The sequence below is a fragment of the Sminthopsis crassicaudata genome, chromosome 3, assembly GCF_048593235.1.
Source record: "Sminthopsis crassicaudata isolate SCR6 chromosome 3, ASM4859323v1, whole genome shotgun sequence".
NCBI lineage: Eukaryota > Metazoa > Chordata > Mammalia > Dasyuromorphia > Dasyuridae > Sminthopsis > Sminthopsis crassicaudata.
In genome coordinates this window covers 38,069,423-38,090,990 of record NC_133619.1, presented here as the reverse complement: position 1 = coordinate 38,090,990, position 21,568 = coordinate 38,069,423, and the positions used below count along the sequence as shown (strand labels likewise).

General features: G+C 36.2%; 1 protein-coding gene across 6 annotated transcripts in view; it reads right to left on the bottom strand.

The window, feature by feature from the left end:
* Positions 1-3,188: 3,188 nt before the first annotated feature.
* Positions 3,189-21,568, bottom strand: part of FXR1 (FMR1 autosomal homolog 1) — a 59,516-nt gene continuing 41,136 nt past the window's right edge. Inside the window, exons 10-18 of one of the 6 annotated variants that reach the window (XM_074298274.1) lie at positions 20,768-20,877; positions 18,278-18,364; positions 17,091-17,148; positions 16,941-17,003; positions 11,998-12,201; positions 10,621-10,821; positions 9,822-9,902; positions 5,479-5,570; positions 3,189-4,205 (exon numbers count right to left, since the gene is read on the bottom strand). In XM_074298274.1, the coding sequence (XP_074154375.1) occupies positions 4,029-4,205; positions 5,479-5,570; positions 9,822-9,902; positions 10,621-10,821; positions 11,998-12,201; positions 16,941-17,003; positions 17,091-17,148; positions 18,278-18,364; positions 20,768-20,877 (1,073 nt within the window). In that variant the 3' untranslated portion in view covers positions 3,189-4,028. Of the gene's footprint in view, positions 4,206-5,478; positions 5,571-9,056; positions 9,596-9,821; positions 9,903-10,620; positions 10,822-11,997; positions 12,202-16,940; positions 17,149-18,277; positions 18,365-20,767; positions 20,878-21,568 lie in introns of those variants that run through there. The other 5 variants (XM_074298277.1, XM_074298275.1, XM_074298273.1 and 2 more) reach the window with 5 other exon arrangements.

The window sequence follows — 21,568 nt, the reverse complement described above, 5'->3', positions numbered from 1 at the left end:
TATCAAGGTCCAAGGAAGATAGACTTCTCTCCCCCACTGCCCTGGATGCACCATTTCCTCTGGGTATTCATTAACTGTCCCTTTTCAGGGCAGTTTTCTCTGTTGGCCTTCTGTGAAGCTTCAGATCAGTGAAGGCCCTTTCTCTAAATCCTTCCTGGACCTCCTTCATTTTAGGGATTTCCTTCTGGGATATTATCTCATTTACCTTGTATAAATTTATAAATGTTCGCATGTTGTTTCTTCCATTTAACAATGGGATCTTATACGCAAAGTTTATTTTTTGCCTTTTATTGGGGGGAAGGGGATACCCCTTAATTGGAGTGAATTCCTTAGTGATCTTACAAACAATGCCAATAGATATTTAAGTCCCACCACCTATGATGTCCTGTCATTTGCTTCCTTGAAAGTTCAGAGAGGTGGGGGTCACCACAAAGATATGTCCTAAGCATATTTTTCCAGCGTAGGATTCCCGGACCCATCGATTCTAATTTAGGGATAGGAAATAACCAACCAATGGAACAAAGGGATATGGATGGCATTTGATGTGGGACATGAAGGAGACCAATCAGTTACTAGTCAACACCCCAAACTAACTAAATTATACTATTTCAGCACTGAAAAGCTAGGTAAAGACCTCCTGTGGGATAGCCACTCCAAGCCCTCCCCACACTCCACAATTTTTAAAAGACCACTCTCTCCAAAATACAAAACCAAGGAAATGCAGTCCTCTTTTGCACTGTAACAATTTTCACAAGTTTGATTTGAGGTTCAATATTTTAGCTCTGATTTCACTGAGTGCTACGTCAAGGCTTGTTAAGCTTTACTCAGATAGCCATCTGTAGCTGAAGCATTCATGTCTTACGTTTGACCATCCAAGGTGGATAATTTATTGGTTTAAAAGCTGTCCTACAATTTCCTTAATCCAATTTTTCACATTAGATACAAACCCCACCCCCTCACAATTTTTCCCAGGCTTGATACCCACGAGGTTAGACGATTCACAGCTAGAAGTAATCTTGGTGATATTCTAATCTCTCATTTTAGGCCGAAGGGAGGTTTTAATCTGGGGTTCACGGTAACATTTCAATAGGATGTTTCTTATGTATTTCGTATTCTGAATTTACCAACATTCTTTCTTTGAACTGAACTTCTTCATTTTGACAGGAGTATCCTATGAGGGAAAAAAAAAAAGCTGAGTGTGTTGTGGCAGAGATGGTGGTGTTCCCTGTTTGAGGTGATCTAAATGAGTTCTCTGAATCCAGATCTAACATACTATAAACCATGGAGAACTGAGGGGAGTGGGAGGGGGGAAAATTCAGTAATACTTTCTAATTAAGGACCCCCTATCCATTTTATAGCTCATTTATAACTTGGGAAGTGGAGAGCAAAGAGGGAGAATGGGAATAAAAACTAACAAGTAAAATGAACTTTGTCAAAATTTCAGTGGGAAAACTTAAGACAGATTACATATTTAGTTTTCCTCTTATCCATAACTGTAAAGAACTTCCCCTCCCCATTCCCAACCCTCCTGAAATCAAGTGCAGTCTTTGCAGTCAGTAGTAACCCAGTCTGTTTAAATAGTGTAAACATGTCTATCAATTGTTTTGTCAAGAAAATTGTGACTTTTTTTTTTCTTGAGGCAACTGGGATTGTGACTTGCCCAGGGTCACACAGCTAGGAAGTGTTAAGTGTCTGACACTACTACATTTGAACTTAGGTCCTTCTGACTTCAGGGCTGGTGCTCTATCCACTCTGCCAACTAGCTGCCCCATGACCATAAATTTTTAACTGGGACAAATTAAAGATTTATTTATTTTTTTTAAACCAAGTTAGTAGCCTTAGCTTTAAATAAATAACTGAAGCTTTTAAAGTCCAGCTTAAAGTCATCACGTTTTCCAAGCATGCAAAAAAGTGCAAATCACATAGCATCAATGATAGACCTCAAGAGCCCAGGAAAAAGTGACTTGAGTGATCCAAGCACAATAAGTAGCAAAGCCAGACATCAAGCCCTCATTTGATTGCCAGTGTGGTTTCCACTTTTGCAGCTACGTCATGTACCCTGGAAAACTTGCCTCTATAAAACCCTAACAATTTCCAAAGATCCATTTCATAAGTGCATTTTCTGATAGTTTTAGAAAGATTATCAAAGATTAAGTGGCTTAAGAGGTAGAAAGACTTTAAAAGTATATTTGGCAACTGAAAAATAAGTCAAAAATTCCTTTTTAATAAAAAGGAAAAATATGGGGCAGTTGAATAGAGAACCCAATATAAAGTCTCAAAATTCTCTGAAGTCTGATTAACTTGTTTTAAGACTATTTCTAGCATAATAATTCAAATATTCATGTGAAGAAACTGAAAAAGCATTAAACTGTCTACAGCTTAATCAGGTTATCTTCCTAACAGAGGATAGTGAAGGAAAAAAAAATTACATGAGATTAAGCTATTGATTTACAGATGGGTCATCTCCCAATCAATGATCTCAAAAATATCTGCTTCACTTATTAAATCAAATATAAACTTTTGTTTCAAAATAACTTTCACATACTTTCTAAAAAAAATTAAATTCTTTTATCCTAATATGAAATTTATTTCAGAAGAATAGGTGAAAGAGAATGGGGGTGGGAGAAAAAGCGACCCAAATCAGATTCAGCCCAATTAAAATGACTAATTTTCCAATTTAATCTAAAAGAAATGAAAATGGGATTTCTTCCATTAGGCTTGCAAAATGAATTTGAATTTGCTGGATTGCAATGCTACTATAAAAATAATTTTCACCAAGATGTAAATTATTTTCTGGGACTGAAAAGGGAAGAGTGTGAGGGAGGAGAAAGTCACAATTTCAATATAAATAGAATCTCTTTAAGGTTATGTCATACTCAAATCTTCAAATTTGCTCTTTGGAATAAAATTTTCAAGTCAATTTTTCATGGCACAAATTACATAACTATCTTGAGGGCACTCAAAAATCGTTTTTAAATTCAATAGAAAATTAAATCTGGATTTAAATTTATAATTCATGTCCATAATTGCATAAAAGGCATTGTATTTTAAGTTAAATTTAGAAATTAGTTTTTATGATTAGCAAAGGGGAAGCTTCTCTAGGCCTATTCAGTTTTTTTGTTTTGTTTTGTTTTTCTTTTTGACTTTGAACAACTGGGATAGAAAAGTAAAAGTTAAAATCCAGCAAATGGAAGATCAAAGTTTATTTTTTACTACCTGCATACAAAAACATATTGCACATCAAACAACCAAAACAAAAATAAAAATACTCTACTAAGGACTAACATATGTAGTTTATACAGAATAAACCTTCTGGAAATTGATCTTTTCAGTAGTTCAGGTTATGTCTGAATGGACATGACTAATTCAGCTTAGTGTTTTAACTAAAGCTATGTTTGATTTTTAAATACTGTACAGTTTAATAAATAAACCAAACAAAGCCTCAATGTAGAACAGTCACTGCCAATATCACCCAGTGTCCCTGCAGTTTGAGAATTTAACAAATGTATTCCAGTGGTCTGCAGCTTTTCTTCTACATACAGCATTTAAAAAACATGTATTAAAACAGACCAGTTTCCAGACTAAACTAATGGAGAAATTACAATTCAGTGCAAAATATTTTAGACTGCATTTCGTTCTAGTTTTCCTCAGGTGAAGAAGTGGTTGCATATTATTAAAAATGTAACAAAAGCAGCTAATGCTTTCATAAAGAATATTACGTTAGGGATCCCCCCTCCCCCCATCTCTGCCATATTTCGAAAACAAAATAACATTTCCTATAGCCAGCAATTCTTTTTAATGTTACATATACTATCTCAAGGCACATCTGATGATATATTTATAACACAGTAGGTGTCAAAGAATGTTTTAACATATGATTTCTTCAGGATCCCTCCCCTTTCTGTATTCCAAATGGAGGAACTGAAAGTGCGGTGTCAAGACTGGCGATCCATATCCTATCTTTGGCAAGCTGTACGAGCACTATTGTAAAATGTAATGTAAAAGAACTGTAAACTAGCAACTTCAGTTTATGACACGCCGTTGAGCACAGCGGCTTCCTCAGGAGAATTCTCTTCTTCTTTCAAGATGCTGGACTTCTCTTCTTCAGGGCCGTGCTGCAGTTTAGATGCTTCATCACCAGATGCACTCGTTGGGCCATTGACGGCCTTTTCTGAAGGAGCATGTTCTTCAATCACGTCTTTTGCCTGCCAAAGGGAGACAACTTTTTCAGCTTTGTTATGTCATCTAGGGCGGTGGAGGAACAGAGCTACGTGAAAGTGTCCTAGGCACCAGGAAAAGCATAGAGGAGCTTCACTTCCCTGTCTCTACCTGATACCAAGCTTAATGAAAACCAAGAGACAATCTAGTCTGCTCTCCAAACAAAGTCTGTTTCAAATGCTTGTGATTTACACCACTTTCTCATAGCCTAATAGAACCTGGGACCGCCTCTTCACTAAGGAAGTCTAGGGCCAAGAAGCTCTCTCTGCCCAGCTCAGGCCCCCCCCTAAGCCACACCCTCCACTGGGGCAGTCACATCTGCTCAAACCCTCAATGATCCAATCTACCTCAGTACAAAGGCCTTTTTATCTTTCACAAGATTCGAAGTGACCATAACTTGTAAGTCTTAAGACTTATCACAATGCATATATAGTAAGGAACTCACTGTTAAAAGGAATCACAACTTTTATTAACTGGATAATCTTCCTCTCATTCATCTGGTTTGTAAATCCAAACTATGTTCAAATTCGGTTAATGCAGGATACACATATTTAAGATCTAAAATCTAAGATTTCAAGATTCCTAAGATTCATTATTTAAGAAAGTTGTACAGAAATACTTTGACGCATAGATCATTAAGAGCTAGAAGGGAATTTACAGATCACCTCCTCCAATGTCCTCACAAACAAGGAAACTGAGGCCCAGAGAGATCAAGTCACTTGTCCCAAGTAACACCATTAATTAGTGATGCAAATGAATCATGGCTCTGAATTATGCCCCTGAATACCATCAGTTCGGTGCTCTGTGACTCCAAAAAACTGCCTCCCCTTTTCATATAGCTTATTTCCCAAATCAAGGATGGGACATTTCCTCACTAAGAGGTTTTTTTGGTTTGTTTGTTGGTTTGGTTTGGTTTTGTTTTGGTAACCAAGTTGATAAATTAAATCAGGTTTTAACTCAATGACAAACACACAGTGCTTTAATAAAATTAACTGCACTTTTTTTCAAATTCTCACTTCATAAGTCATTAATTACCTGATGTTAAGCACAATAGCAAAGAATCCTTTCCTGAGGGAAAGGAAGTTATGTAGGCTTTAAATTATTAAATAAACTTCATGAGGGCACAGAATATATAACACATGTGGATTTGTAATCTCAGTGCCCAGCATATAGTAGGTGCTCATCAACCTATTGTTTCTAAGTTTACAACAAAGAATTAAAGAGGAAAGGGGGAGGGGCTACAGATTTAATTCTGCTTACCATTTCTTTCTTGTTTTTAGTCAAAGTTTCCCTTGGCAAGTTTCTTTGTCTGCTCTGAGACTCAGCTCTGGATATATAATCTGCAACTGTGACTGTTAGAGATGAGAGAGAAAAATTACAGGTACTGAAATATAACAGAACATCCCAAAATGTTCTGGATTTAAAGGGCAGTTCCACTACTGAAGGAGGACTAATAATAGATTTCCCATTTCTCTATGACTAAGTAGAATGGATCATATACCAACATTAATGGAATGTAAAACTTATCTACACTGGCTTATGGCAGTTGAAGAAAATGTGGGCAAGACATTCCTCAGCCAGAGTTTTGTTGCTGATGCTGCTCAGATAGGCAAGGGTTTGGGGACTGAGGACTATAGTATAAAAACAACCCTCACAACCTCAGATCCCACAGGGAAGAAGAAAAAATAGTTGACATAAGTGTGTGAAGGCAGTAGAAATTGCCAATCTCTTTTTGAACCTCCCCCACTAATTTCAACTGTTGAGCAGAACACAAAAATTAATAAACTAATAATTCACCTCCTACACCCTACAGCAAAATCAAAAGAACAAATTTCTATGAATACTAATTGATGAATTTAAAAAATGAGACATTTTTAAAAGCTGAAAACCTCCATTCAACTTTAAGGAATAAATTATATAGCTAAATCCTGCACAATGTTTTGCAAATTTACACTTGTCAAAAAATAATGATGCAGGAACAATATTCTTGTAAGTGGAGATATTTAATCAGAAAACTCAAATTGTCACAGATAGGAAAGTTTGTTTTTTTAAAATGGCTTTTGAAAAAGCACAAATGAAACATTTGCATGTATATTTTTACCATTTAATGCCAACATACTGTATCCAAATCAGGGAATATAGGAACACCAATGAAAAGCATCATGGGGAATTATGTAACTCACAAGCAGTTGCAGAACAACATGCTAATAAATGGGCCAACACTGGGCAAAGCACACATCCTTGAAGAGAAAGAAAGGTGCAAAAGGGAATCCTGGAATCACTCTCCTGGTCCTGTCACCTGTGGCTGGCGTGGGGATGATGGGAATAAAAAAGTACCAGCACTGTACATCCAGTGATCTCATATGAAGCAAACCTGAACTCTTGAGGAAGACGACCATGAAGGTCACCCTTGGTTCTGTGCACAGAGGGTAGCCTAGAAATACCGAGATATAACCAAAATAACTGAGCCAACTTCATAGGCAATGGTTTACCCACAACTGTTGACCCCTCAAAGGGGATGTGTACGTATGCTATGTATATGTAGGAAACTAGACACCAAAGCTCAGAAACTCTTATTTACCATGGCTGTTAAAACCTGGGGGGGGGGGGGGGGGGGGCATCAACTCTAAGTGAACAATGAAAACCAAAACCACATAAAAATCAGTTACAATCCTCTTAAATAAAACTGAATATGGGGCATATGTCAATAAATCTCAGGTTCAAACAATGTCCGGAGTGGATGATCCATTAGGAAGATTAGGGGTGTCTAGAACTGTTTTCGTCACTGCAAGGGAATGCCCAGGGCAAAAATCTGCCTTGGCTCATTTATGAGATTAGCAATCCTATCTTCTCTAATTTAAGATCAAGGCACAGAGATTAGGTGGCCTGTCCAATTAGAGACTGTTGTTACATGGTAGAAGTAAAAAAACCCATGTCTTCTGATACACATCAGTTTTTTCTATAAGCTGTGCCACAACGACTATCTCGAAAACACTAACTGAAGAAACACTTCCCAATTTCAAGGAAAATTTCCCCAAAATGTTAAATTTCTGGTTCACTTTCACAAAGTCTTCATTGTGATTACTTCAACCTAATTATTTACAAACTTTAACTGGCTAATTTCAAGTATTTTTTAAAAAAATTGTGTGTTGGTGTTTTTGTCGTTTATTCCAAACTCTGAAATAGGAATTTACAAATTAAAGATAGAGGAAAGGTCCCAAATATTTTTGCTCACAAATACCTTTGAAATCAAGATTTCTATTTTGAAATTATCTCCTTTTTCCATTTCAAATGTGCAACTAAAAAGAAGACTTTTGAGATATAATGCTTTCTGTTCTTAAAAGGGCTCCATATGTGCACACATGCATGTATTTACACATGCATTTCTTCACAAGTGCATCAATTGTAAAAAGATTCCCAAAATTATTTTAATCTTGCTTCTGAGTAAAACTAGTCAGCAGCTTAGGAGTTTTCACACTGGCTCCATTCTCGGCCATAGGAAAGGAACATTGCTCTCATATTACTAGGTTCAACAGCAAGTTTTTGGAATTATTTTTCCCTTTAAATGCATAGATAGGATATACATGAAGTTCTGATATTAGATCAGTTAGAGAAAGAGAGCCAGGCACTTTTCTGTTGATCATCCAAGGAAAGGGAGTCATGTGCAAAGAAGCTAAATATACTGTACTGGGTCCTCTCAAAAACAGCTAAAATCCAGTTTCCAAAGCCTAAGAAATAGATAATTATATCTCCTTATGATAATCTAACTCTGCTTGGTCTGAAGTACAATTTCAAAAGTGAGCTGATACACATTTTCGAGAAACCTTTGAGATGAGCTCTATCCCTAGTCCATCTTTTGCCTAGTTTAAAATCCATGCTGAAGGAGGAGGAGATAGGGAATTATGAATGAGGTAGGGAAAGCAGGAAATTGTTTCATTTTACTGTAAATGAGAGATGCGAACGTCCATGTCATTCTTAGTGTATTTTTCAACTAGGCCTGTGATTTGATAGTGAAAGAAGAGGAGGGAGGACCTCAGACTCTTAAGCCTGCCTGGGTCATGAGGAGACCGGCCCCAGGTCACACAAGCCAGGACCTCTCAGAGAGCATTAGAGCCCAGCTTGTCCATAAGGCCAGGCTGATTCAATCCACTACATCAAGCTGGCAAAACATTTCCAGACTATTTTCAATAAAATGCATGTCAGAGTTCAATGCCAACGGCTGTGTATCAATTTACTGGACTGCACTAGCAGGGAACTTCCTTCTCCCGGGGCTGGCTCCTGGGCCTGGAATTCAGGCCGCCAGGCGCTTCTCCTCTGTGGGGTGAGGTGGGGCCCAGAGAGTGAGGACAGGCCCTCAAGAGTGGGGGGAGGGGAGGAGGGAAGGGGAGGCCAGTGGGACCAAAGGGCAGGCCAGATAATAAAGCACCTGGACCAATGATCACAGATTTAACATAAATGGGGGTGGAAATGGTTTTAATAGTCTTCCCAAATTTGGGGACAGCTACAGAAGAATGGAGGACCTTGGAATAATACCCTGTGATTGATAAAAAGGATTTGCTGTAGGCGTGTAGTGTCCAATGCCCTTTAGTCTACCAAAACCCAACTGCATCACAAAATTAAAGGTTATTAAAAGGACCCGAATCCACATAAAACTTCTGATTTCATGAACTGCATTTAAGTCCTTCTTTTGATGTTTCAACTAATTTTAAAAGCTTTATCAGTTTTGCAATGGATTTTTATGCCCACGATATTTAGATTAAATAATAAGGGTACTGGCATTTTCAGGTTTTATTTGGGGAGAACCACGAAAGGCTGTTATGAAAAAAATCAAAAATTGCTGAATTTAAAAGGGTTTATTTCTGGCTTACACAATTTCTTCACTGGAACTATACATGTGATTTCTCTGAACATAAGAAATAGAAATGTGCTCAAAACAACAGACAGAGCAAATAATTTCCTTTAACGTACAAATCATGATCATTTCTTTTAAAATAAGTTAGCATTCTTTAAATTAGGTTAAGTATTATTAATTTGTAAAAGGTTAGTAAGTATAAAGGAAGGGAATCACACACACCATAATAACAGAACATGCATTTGCCTTGTTAGAAAAAAGGGACACTTTATATTTGGTTCAAAAAATTCATCATAATGGCCCATAAAAATGAGGTGTTGGATCCAGGTCCAATAAACAGGCACCACCATGCAAGCTGCCCACACGTCAGTCCATCTCAATCACAATCTAGAACACACTCCTGAGGACCAGAGCAGACTTCCTTCCATCTCAAATGTGAAGAGTCTGACAATTATGTCAAAATTGGAGGAAAGGGGTGATGGAGTGGGGAGAGATATTCTTCTTATAAAATTTATTTGTATAGGGCTGGGACATGGAGGAGAACAAGACAAAATATTAGTTCAATTAGACAGGTTATTAAACACTTATTGTGTCTTATTAGTTGAGTCAACAATTTATGCAATGCAAATCTTCAACGTATATGCACACACGTGTGCACTGTTAAGTAGAAAATAGATATTTTTAAAAAGCAGACATGACATTTTTTCATGCTTGTGACCTGATGTTATCAACAGGTCCACACTCAAGTTACCTGGCTGTCTATCTTCTGCCTGACCCCTGAAGCGACGCCTGCGGCTACGATTGCGTCGCTGGGGTTTTTTTTCACTATCATCTGCAATTGCAAAGTTTACCATGAACTATTCTGACAATAAAAAGTCTTTCCTTCAAAGATTTAAGGGGGAAAGAAAAATTGTTTAAACAAACACCAATGATAAACATTATACAGTACTTTTATGAAATACACTGCTATACAGTAAACACTCTACAAAGAGATGATAAATTGAATATAGTCTACAGATTATGGGATGCACAACATTTAAGAATCACATATATTCCTCAGACTAATGAGGAGGTAAGGCCATATCATCTAGGGGATTAGGGGCTGAGGAATATTTTCCTATAATACTGACATTTTAACCTGCTCTTACAACCACATACATAAATATGGACAGAGATCTATACACCTGCACAAGTGAGGTGTTAACAGAAATATCAATTAAAGTTCCAATTCTGAGGTTTTGCTCTCTACCTTGGGGTGGTATCTTACAAGAGCAATGAGAACAGGGTGTGCCTTATATTGCTTTAGTACTTCACTGTTTGAAGAGCAGCTCTGATAGGCACTCCAGCTACCCCCACCCACACTGACACAGCCATGGCATCTGGCTATAAAATGGGCTTTAAAAGCTGAGAACTAGAGTCACATGGGTTTCTACTTAGGTCAGACAAGTTACCAATGCTGCTTACAATAAGTTCTCAACTAAAATACAACTTGTAAATCACATTTGAAATGTCACATCTTAATGATAATATGTACCTAAGCGTTTACATACCTAGACCATTTTCATTAACAGAAGCAGTGTCTGACTCTGTCATCCCATCCATAAGGACAGCATCGTCATCAGTCCTCCGTCTGCGAGACCGCCGGCGGCGGTTAGTGCTGTGATGAGACTCACTGGCATCAGTGTCTGCAGTCTGGTCAGATTCTGTGTTGTCCAGCAGGCTGTAAGGATTGCTGTCCGGATCTTTAAGCACTATGTTGTTTTGAAGAAAAAAATTATGCTCCAGTTAGGACTTTTACTTGCACTATAAACAATTTCACCAAAGATAAAATATTTGAAAATAAAACGATGAAAGAAAAAAAAAAAAAAGACATCACACTATCCAGAAGTGCAAAATTCTAAAGTTCAGAATCCAAAATCCAACTATTACTGAAATAACTTTTTCTTTTGCCAATTACAGGCTCATGATGGCTACTATGATGTTGCTCTAAACAGAAACTATCAGAACTACAGACAAAAACAGAAAGAAGGCTGAAGCTGGGAAAAGTCTATTGCTACAGTAACTGGTAAACTACAAAACTAGTTCAAATCATCGCTATAACCAGGAAAGAAAATACCAATGAGTAATTGGACTATTTATAGCCCTTTTACATTTTTAAAGCAATTTACCTACAAATAAGGATTGCCTCCCAGAAATCTGGTGAAGTTGCTGCTCTATTATTCCTATTCCCATTCCAGAGACGAGAAAAAGAAGAAGCTCAGAGGTGTTAAGTGACTTGGTCATTCCACTTTGACTTGAGGTTGAAATTCAAATCTAGGTCTTTCCTAATTCTAAGTACAGCATTCATATGATGCTATCTTGAGATCACCACAATAATATATTCCAGTGAACTAAAGAAAAAACCTCATGAGCTAGGTCACAAGAGGAAAGATATTCAACACTTCTCTCACCCCAAATCAAAAACATCACAGACAAATTTTCTTATAGTAACTAAGAGTACACCGACACAACACTGAGTGGGCTAAAGGATACTGCTGAGGACCATCATGGAGAGTAAAAAAAGACTAGGGGACTTGGATATAAAAGGTCTGAATGGTGCTGAATTATCTTCATATTTAATATAGAAATTATACACCTTAAGCTCACTTTCTGGTTCATATCCTTCCAACAAAAAAGCTTGACACTCACTCACACTACTTAATTAACCTAGTGCAGACACGACTCTGCTAAATGGAGACGGTGTTAAGGTGTCTTATGAGCATCCCTTGCCTTTAAGAAACATACCCCTGGGGTGACCCTCACCTGGTATTTATGAGAATACAGCAGAAGCAGCTGTACAAAGTTACAGCTTTGTAACAAGAAACTAAAAAGTGCCAGGCTCACATAGCTTTTGAGAGAAATGACCCTAACGTCGCAGAGCATATTACCGGAGCTAATTGATGACTTTCCACCACGGGGCCCCCCACGCCCTCGACCCCCTGAAACACTTCGGCCTCTCCCTCCAGGGCGTCTCCGGCTGTCCCGCTGGTGCCTGCTCTCTCGGTCATCTTCTCCTGCCAGTGACCAATCACTCAGCTCATCTTTACGCTCGGATTCTGTTTCGGAGGGATTAGAGAGTTCGGAGTTTGTGCCTGAAGGAAAAAAACAAAACAAAGCAAAACAAAACACATAAACTAGTTGGATTAAGCCAATACATCCACAGCACAATCAATATTTGCTTAGATATCAATAGCTACCTCTGAACAAAATATAATAAGCTGTCCAACATATTGAAACAGCAACTAAACTCTGCCAAATTAAAAATGCCACCAACAGCAAATTCTGAAAAACTTACCTTTCTTGGGTGGCAAATCTGATATCAAAAGTCAAAATGTGCAAAAATGTCACATCACTAGAATGTGATATTTAAGAATTTTTAGATGTAAAAGTTCATAAAGATGTTGTATGATGGGAATTTTAATATTTTACATTCGTTTTATCATACCTATAAAAAGTCAATAATATTTTCTATATTATATTCTCATTGCCAAATTTTTCTCCAAAGTTCTCTCCATTAAGAAGAATGTGCCTAAAACCAAAACCCATTCTTTAATAGTTCATACATAGTTGTTCCTACTCTTAGCCCAGCACTATCCTAAAGAATATAGTGTATTCACATAGAAAAGTTAGTACTTAAATGTGTTATAATTCAGATTTATTTTATGGGCTAGAAATCCTGTCCCCTAAAATAGAACATAGACTCCAGGAGGATATGAACATCTCTATTTTCAAAATTGCTGGTGTTCCAAACTGCAAAGTGCCACACAAACATTTAAAATGGACCACAGGATATAAAGGGCTAATGAGTCTTATCAGCTGCATATATTTTTCAGACATCTTCTTTGAATAAGTCTAAGCCTCTTCAGCCATACAAAATGGACAATTTATAAATAATGAAGTTGCTTAGCAACTACTTTCAATTATGCATCTATTATATAAAAGGTTTAACTATTTTTAACAAGCTTTAGTAAAGATCCAAGAAAATCTCCTTTTCTACTTTCCCTTTTTAAACAAAATTCTCAAAAGATCCTTCTTTCCCTTCCCATCCCAAGCAGCTCAATGTTTGAGTAGAGCACAATTCAGCAGTAACACATCAAGAGAAGGTGGCCAAGGTTCTAAAGCACTATAAGAAAAACTGGAGATTATACCAATTTAAAAATAATTTTACTTGAGAATGACAATATGGACCTCAAAAACCCCAAATATTCCCAAATCTCAATGGTAGAGTAAATAGCTACATAACTTGAGAACTTTTATCATAAGGCTATCTGGTTAACAAACATAACAAAGGAAAGATAACCTGAAAAGGAAAAGATGAGTCTTGGAGGTTCTATAATACTTTACCCAGTATTAAGATAATTATTAGCATACAGCATATACAGGTGGCCTTCAATGCATTTCAATCAAGCCATTTCTTTGCTCCACCTTTTAGTCAAGAAAATACAGGGGAATCTATGTAGTTTTCAAAGGTATTCAAAAAACAAACAACAAAAAACAAGTGACATTTAAAGTGGAGTATAAGGGACACATACATCCCCCCCCATCACAGTGAATCACCTTCAGACGTCTCAGAAAAGCCTTCAAGTCACAGGTGGGGCAGAGAAGTGGTTAGTAAAGAAAGTCTATTGTGGAAAACATGAAACCATACTGGAAGGTAGAAGACTGGATACAAGGGAAAAGCGAAGCTATATAGCAAAGAAACTGAACAGATCTACAGGACAGAAATGTAGTGACTGGGATAAAGCTATGACAAATTCAAAATCTCACTTAGCCAATTAAGCTAACTGCAAAGTCTTATAGCTTTAACTACACTTACTGCTCCTCTCATTTAAACTGTGCCTCTAAACTTAACTCGGATTAACATTACTTTTAAAATTTGACTAGTTGAATTTGAAAACCTCTTTCTCAGCTAGAATAAAGAATAAATAAATAATTTTTGCATCGATTAACTCTGGTAAAATCTGATATGCAGCAGTATATAATAGTAAGAACCATTTCCCAACTGACATGATCAAGGATATATGATCAATTTTAAAACAAACCATAAATTGTCAGCCACAAGACTACTGCAAATTGTCAAAATACAAAATACAGGAAAGCATGACAACAAAACCCAATATACTATTATGACTACCAAGTACAGTAAACAATAAAATAAGTCTGATCATTGTCTTAGCTATCTGAATTTGCTTTGAAAAAAAAAATCTTTGTCACAAGGTATAACCTGAATAGGGAAGAGAAGTTGAAAGAAGGCCTATTGGCTAAATATAAAGCAGAACATTTTATTTTATTTTTTGTTAAAATTATGATTTGAAAATTCAAAGGAAAAGTACAGCTATAACAAACAACAAAGTTCAAATAAAAGATAATTTTGCTTTCACATTATTAGTCTAAAACCACTCTACCATAAATAATTATCAGAAAAACAATAGTACTTTTTTTTGGGAGGGGGGAAGTTTTAAAATAATTTCTTGTGAATATGTAAGGTTCAGTTGTCCATACTTTAAAATTCCTTAAAAATAAAATAAAATAAATCACAGGAACCTTTTTTTCTAATCTTCCACAAAAAGTAACAGCATAAAAATGTGCCCTGTCATAGGTATGCTAAGAAGCAAACTTTACAGACGAATTCAATTCAAAAATAACCAGACATGATAAGGCTATGAATTGTTTCTAAAGTGATTTAAATGAAAGAGTGCCACCTACTGAATAATCCAAAAAACTTTCTAGTTGTAGTAATTTCCCCAAATTATTAGAGGGGGAAAAAGACAAAGTGTGCATAAATAATGAGGAGGAGGTATTGAGGTTTGGGGGGGAAATTCAGCAACACTTCATGCCTATAGTAGGCTATTGAAAGCTCATGGGGTAAAGGTGGGATGGAAGTACAAATGAAAGCTCATGGGGTAGGGGTGGAGAAGGACATAGGCAACTGGGAATTAACTTGAAGAGGAGCTGGCAAAGGAGTGGCAAAAGCAATCCATTTGATTGGCATGTAGATGGTGGGTACAGGGGCAGTGAGGACTAAGTAGGAATCAGATGGGAATTCACTAGCCATCCAACAAATAAAAGGCCAACTACACTGTACCTAGGGATTCCTGCAGGCTGTATGTTGACTTATTAACACTACTTTATAAAACATTTCCAAATGACATTTTGATTTGCCTTAGACCTGCATGGACTCTGCACTAAGGAGTACTGGGTCAGGTTCAGAAAAGCATTTTGGCAGCTCTGTGGCGATTATAAAGAGGGAATATTTGAGAATGGTGGGGTCAATAATACAGGTGATAGATATGGAAGCTTCAACTCTGGTGATCAATGATTGAGACTGGAATTCACTCTGAACTTTTTTAGATTTCAGAAATAATTAAAAGGGCAAGAAGTGACTGGAGATAAGAAAAGCATCTCTCGTGAGAAAACGAACACCCCTAACTCATAATATTTTTCAAACTATGGTCTTGGGTTTAAATGGCTAGTAGATAAAAGTGTTCTATCACATGCATGGGCATTGTATGTGACCCAAAATAAATGTAAAATAGTTGAAAGAAGTTAACTCATTAGTGTCAATACATTTTTATGACAAAATAATAAAAATTTGGTAATAATTGTTATGTGAACACATGGTTCCTGATTTGTCAAAAACAAACAACTTATAATTGGGGGGCAGAAGGGGATGAGTCAAAGCATATTTGTGATAAATTTTGCATCACTTGAACAAAAGGCTAATAAAAACAATGTCCATGGTAACAACATTTCTTTTTTTTTTTTCTCTGCAAAAATATAACTAAAATACTTTCCCTTTGATGTGTGTTGGAAGGAAACAAGGAATCTATGGAAAAAATTTTTGTTTTATAGTCTTTGTAAACAGTCTATACAGAGTTCCATTTCTTTTCTTTTTTCAGAAAACAGCTACAAAAATAAGTTTTCTTTATGCCATGACCAGGAAAATATCAAACCAATTCGGTGCCAAGAAACAACCTAAGGTAATAGTGACTAAATTACCTTTAAAATATACATTTTTGACAATTAAAAAAAAAAAAAAAAAAAAAAAAAAAAAAAAAAAAAAAAAAACCAACAACTTTAAAATCATCTTTCTAAGTAAAACCTCCAGGTTATCTTCTACAAAGGAGAACTTGATGATAAACAAAGATACTCTGGGCTCCTAAGTAGTAAAGCATGAAGAGAGGGTCTACATCTAGTGTGATAGCTAGCTATGCAAGCACTAGAGAACCAGTAGTTGATAATAAATGCCTTTCCTGGCCAATTTTTATAAATGTAGATTAGGTTAATATAATGAAGTAGAAAGAAAAAGGAGAAGAATGAAATTGGTAATGAGCAAAAAGGACAGGAAAAGAAATCACCACCCCAAACCCCAAGTTCTCCTGTTTGGAATTCCCAGAAGCTCCAGGCACAAGACACCTTTGCAAGAGGGCAGAGGTCTTACCAACCTTGGCTGACCAGCGCTCCAGCAGTGATACATAGGGGAAGCCTGTCATACAGTCATATACTTCAGCCTGTACAATGTCTACATAAGCAATTAATCCAGAGGAGACTCCTTTCTCATAGAAATCCTGATGTATAGATTCTTCGTGTTTCCAATCTGCCCTCTGCAAATTACTATCAGTCATTATGCTGAACTATCCATTCAATTAGTTTTTCATAGTCACTCTACCTTTAAGACCAATTGGCAAATCACTTGCTATTTAAGGGAATATTTAAGATTTTCTGCCAAATATTGAAATTTTAAGTTTCGTGAAATATGTGACACAGACAGGTACATTTAATCCAAAAAACAGAACGGAGCACATCAATAAATACAAATCATTCTTTTTACCATAACCAGATGTATAATTAGGGCCCCGACGACCTCTGCCTCTTCCACTATAAGACCTAGAACCTTGTACAGAAGAAACGGTACTCTCATCAGTGGCATATCCTTTTTCCTTTTCAGGCCCTCGGGTGGAGGAGGGTCTGAAACCCATACCGATCTGCCGGAGCTGCTCGTCAATCTGGAGTCTCTCCATTCGTAGCTGCTCTACTTCCTGCAAAGAAAGGTGGAACCCCGTCAGTCCCTGGCCTCCAGAGCCTGCGCATCCATTCCATTCTTTCCTACCCTGAGAGAAGCTGGGCTACCAGAGTGTGAATGTATTCAGTCCTCAAAAAACCACTGGGTCTCATCCCTGCTATTTGGAATAGCTACTAAAAAGTTTTACTTTATGGAAAAATAATTCCAATACTTTTTTTTTTTTTTTTAAACAACTGACTTTAGCAGCTCAGTTTCCAAGCCATGTTATCAAGAATGAATTTCTAATAATGCATCTTAGAATATCTTAACAATGCTTTTGAACAGAATGACTAAAGCCAGAGAAAAAAACCTTTGGCTTTATTTAAAAAAATTTAAGGGTATATTTCCATTATCAAGTTCCTCAGATACTATATTCAACTCCTTAATCAGTTGATTATTGGCACAAAGATGACCTGGAAAAGTTATATGGAATTTAAAAGAAATTTTCAAGCAATGCCAGAAAATGTGAGAGCACAAAAGTATCCAGTTTATGTTGAACTCAGAAGCATCTGTATCTACGAATTTTCTACATTAAAGATACACGTTATTTTCAATTCTCTTTCTGTCATAGAGAGAAAGGAGCAGAACTCCTTTGGTACGGTATGGTAGCTAATACAAATGTTATAATATACAGACACTAAGATTATACTTTCCCCTAATTCTCTCAGCTTAGCACAGTACTAGATTTCCCCTGTAACCAGAACAAATTTTGATTGAAGGCACATGATTCAAGAACTTTAAGTGCCTGATAAAACGAGGTTTCAGAAGCTTTGAAACAAATACCTTACATAAAAGTCTGAAGTCAAGAATCAGAGATTAGAAATAAAAGCAAGTAAAATGTTCAAGAGGAAAGTACAGAATTACACAAGCCTATCTGTGTTCATTACACCTTAATTTTTATGTATCAAATCACTTTGCATTACTGCCAAAGAAGAGAGATGGTAGTGACAAAACAAATTCTTAATTAGGAGCAGAATTTCTACGTAATATGAAACAGATTAGACTCAACATGTCTCAACCCCCCCCCCCACAAAAAAAACTTATCAACAAAAAACAAAAACACACCTCAGTAAAATAAAATTGGTATTTTGATTTAGAGTACATACCTTTAGGTAAGCAATATGATATTCTAGAAGAACTTGCACATTTCCAATGCTTTCTTTAGTGCCAACAAACACAAATGGGACCATTCCCTGGAAAGAAAAGGGATAAAGGGAGTGTGTGGAAAAGAAAAAAAAAATCTTCATTATAAAAATTCCAAAGTGAAACTGGATAGCAATATTCAAATAAAATTAAATTAACAAAAACAAAACAAACACATTCACCTGTTTTTATAAATTGATGGAAACAAAATTAAAAGTTTTATAAAGAATCTAAAATGTAAAACATTTAGTTCCCTTTCTAACTTCTTAAAAATCCTATTTTTTGTATTCAAAGACTTAGAATACCAGTTGTTTCTCCCTCTTTAAAGCAAGACTTGTTTCCCCATTTGATTCAATTTTCAAAAGCTAGAAAACTTCCCTATTCCTTCAATAGCAGGAATTCATAGAACCAACAAAGATCTCTCCATAAAAAGTACTCAATTTGCCTACAGCAAGGTAGAGTCCTCCACTTTGGACTAGCTCAAATTGTTACAAAGGCTCAAGGTAGCAAGGACATCCATAAAACATATATACAAAATGGATGAAATTCAGGTTGACCTCAATGCATAACATATATACTATGGCATACAGTGTACTTAAGGGTATTTCTTAACTATTCTTCAATTTTAAAATATCTAAAAGGACCCAATAAATTTAAGAGCATTGGACATGCACTCTAGGGAGGGAGAGGAGAGAAATGGGTGAGTTGGTTCAGCATTACTGGTGGATGCCTCTGCCCTCCATTTTGCTCAATGGATGGGGTAAAGAAGTTGCATTTTGTTACTGAAACTTTTGAACCAATTTGAATTAATGCCTCAAATCTGAAAGGTAAAAAGCAGGGGAAAGGAGGGGAAAGAATGTAAAGTATTCTCCAATAATGGCAGAATAACCAAATGTTGCTACGAATGTTTTTTATATTACCTTTTAAAAAAATAGCATTTTTAATTTTCAATCCAACAATTCAAGAACTAAAATCACTGCCTAAAGCCTATAAAGGTTTTAAATAACTGTTCATCTCAAGAGAATCACTGAGCAATTTAACTCGTCAGTAGCCAATCACTATTTATAAAGCAATGACTATGATAGAAACTGATGTTTTTTACACTTAAAAAAGGATAAATACACTCACTGCCTGCAGGAAGGTTTATAATCTAGTTGAAATAACACACGATCAAGTAAAATACAAGACATAAATAATAATTAAATGCAGTTACATAAGCAATGCCACTAGATATATATTACTGTTTAATTAGGGAACAAATGAAAAGATAACTGCGATAGAAGTCAGAAGCGATAGGCTTGCCAAGCAGAGGAGCTCTGCAGGCCCTTGAATGACATAGGAGGAAGCCAAGAAGAGAGCTGGAGATGTGATATCATCGAGTTTGTTAAGTGGAAGGCACATAATTAAGGTGGAGTTATGTCCCTTTGACTTAATTTCAGACTGAGGGAAAAGCCAGGCTGAGGTTGGAGTGGAGAGGAACTTGAGGAAATGAGAGAAAGGACAATGGAGCTGGATGATGATTAAGAGAATGTCACTGGATTCCTGGGATGTGCATGATTTACTCCCAAAGAGGAATAAATGCAAGTTTGATGATTGGTGTGCATGGAGGATTGAAGGATAAAGAGCAGTCAAGCATTAAATTGTTGATTTTAATCAGTTACTAATAGATAGGCATCAACAGGCAAATGGGGGAGGTGAGGAACGGCTTGGGGAACATAAAGTTGTGTTTAAAGTGAGTGACCTGTATGTGTAGCAGGCAATTGAAAAAGAAGTATAGCTGCTCTGGGAACAAGTGAAAAGTTGAGGACAATAAACTATACAGAAAAGAGAGATGAAGCCACAGGAGCATAGGAGCTCTCCAAGGGAAAGAGGAGGAGAAAAACAGAAAGCTCATGACAACATTAGGGAATATTTATGTATATTATTGAAGCAAGCCAAAAAAAAAAAAAAAAAAAAAAAAAAAAAAAAAAAAAAGACACTGAAAAGCAAAAGGTATTATGCAAAAGCAATTTTCAAAGTGAAGGTAAAAAAATATTCCCAAATGAAATTCAGAGGCAAATAAATGCCTTAAGCAGAGAACCAGGACCCATGTTGTGCCATCAATTGTTACTTTCACCAATAAAGCATTTTTATTGACAGGTTTCTCAAAATCTCCTAAAAGAAAAATTTCATGTCAGTAGACAGACTTAGCTCTCCAAACCTAAAATACCACCAAATTCTCAAAGGGTCCACTCTTCTACTACTTAGTTAATTCTCTAAAATATTCTACCATTTCCTTAAATTTCAACATTGTTCAGTATAAGCAATACTAAGGCAGCCTTATTAGGGAAACACAACACATATAACAAATTAGAGTAATTGCAAATTTAAAAAATATATTTTTAAATTAGGAAAAGCATGTGAAAGTAAAGTTTCAAATAAAGAAATACTTAAAAAAAAAAAAATCAACTTACATCTTCTCTTGGGAGTTTATTTTCATTGTCTCCTTCAATTCTCACCCTAACTACTCCAGATTTGTCCACAATCTCTTGAATCACCTTGCCATTTTTCCCAATAACTTTTCCTTTAATGAGAAAACAAGGACATAACTTAATAAAATGCCATTTTTGTAACTGTACCAGCAACAAAAACAAATTATTACTAGCTCTAAGCTTGTAAACCAAACTAACCCTTGCTTCATTGCCAATTCACCAGAAATCAGAAGATTCGCCAACAAAACAAGAGGCAGTCCAAAGTCCTCAGTGAAAAAGGACATAAACTTCTACAATATTGTTATTACACAGAAATCAGTTGTGAGACCACATGGACATTCCTTACAAGTCACTACTAGAATAGACTTGTTTTTATTTAAAATATAAATTCCTATGGACTTAGCTTTCATAAAGCTTAAATAATATGCTTGGAAGGTCAGCAAGTGTCTGGCATTATCCAGCTAACAATTGAAGGATATACATTTACTTTATTTTTATTTAGAAGGTACCTGGATACCTGTAATTTCCTGTAATTTGATCAATGTGTAAACTCTAATCCTACATTGGTCAAAAAAATCTTTCGAATTAAGAATTTAAATTGCTTTGCACATATATCCAGTGTGAGAAATGCAGGAGCTTGGTACCAGGTCTTCCTGGAACTTACTGCACGTTATGACACAGATATATTTATGACATGTATATATTGACAATATTGGTGTGATTATTAGTAAATGATCACATTTCCTCAAGGCACTGGGAATCCTCCCATGCCAGTGCTTCATT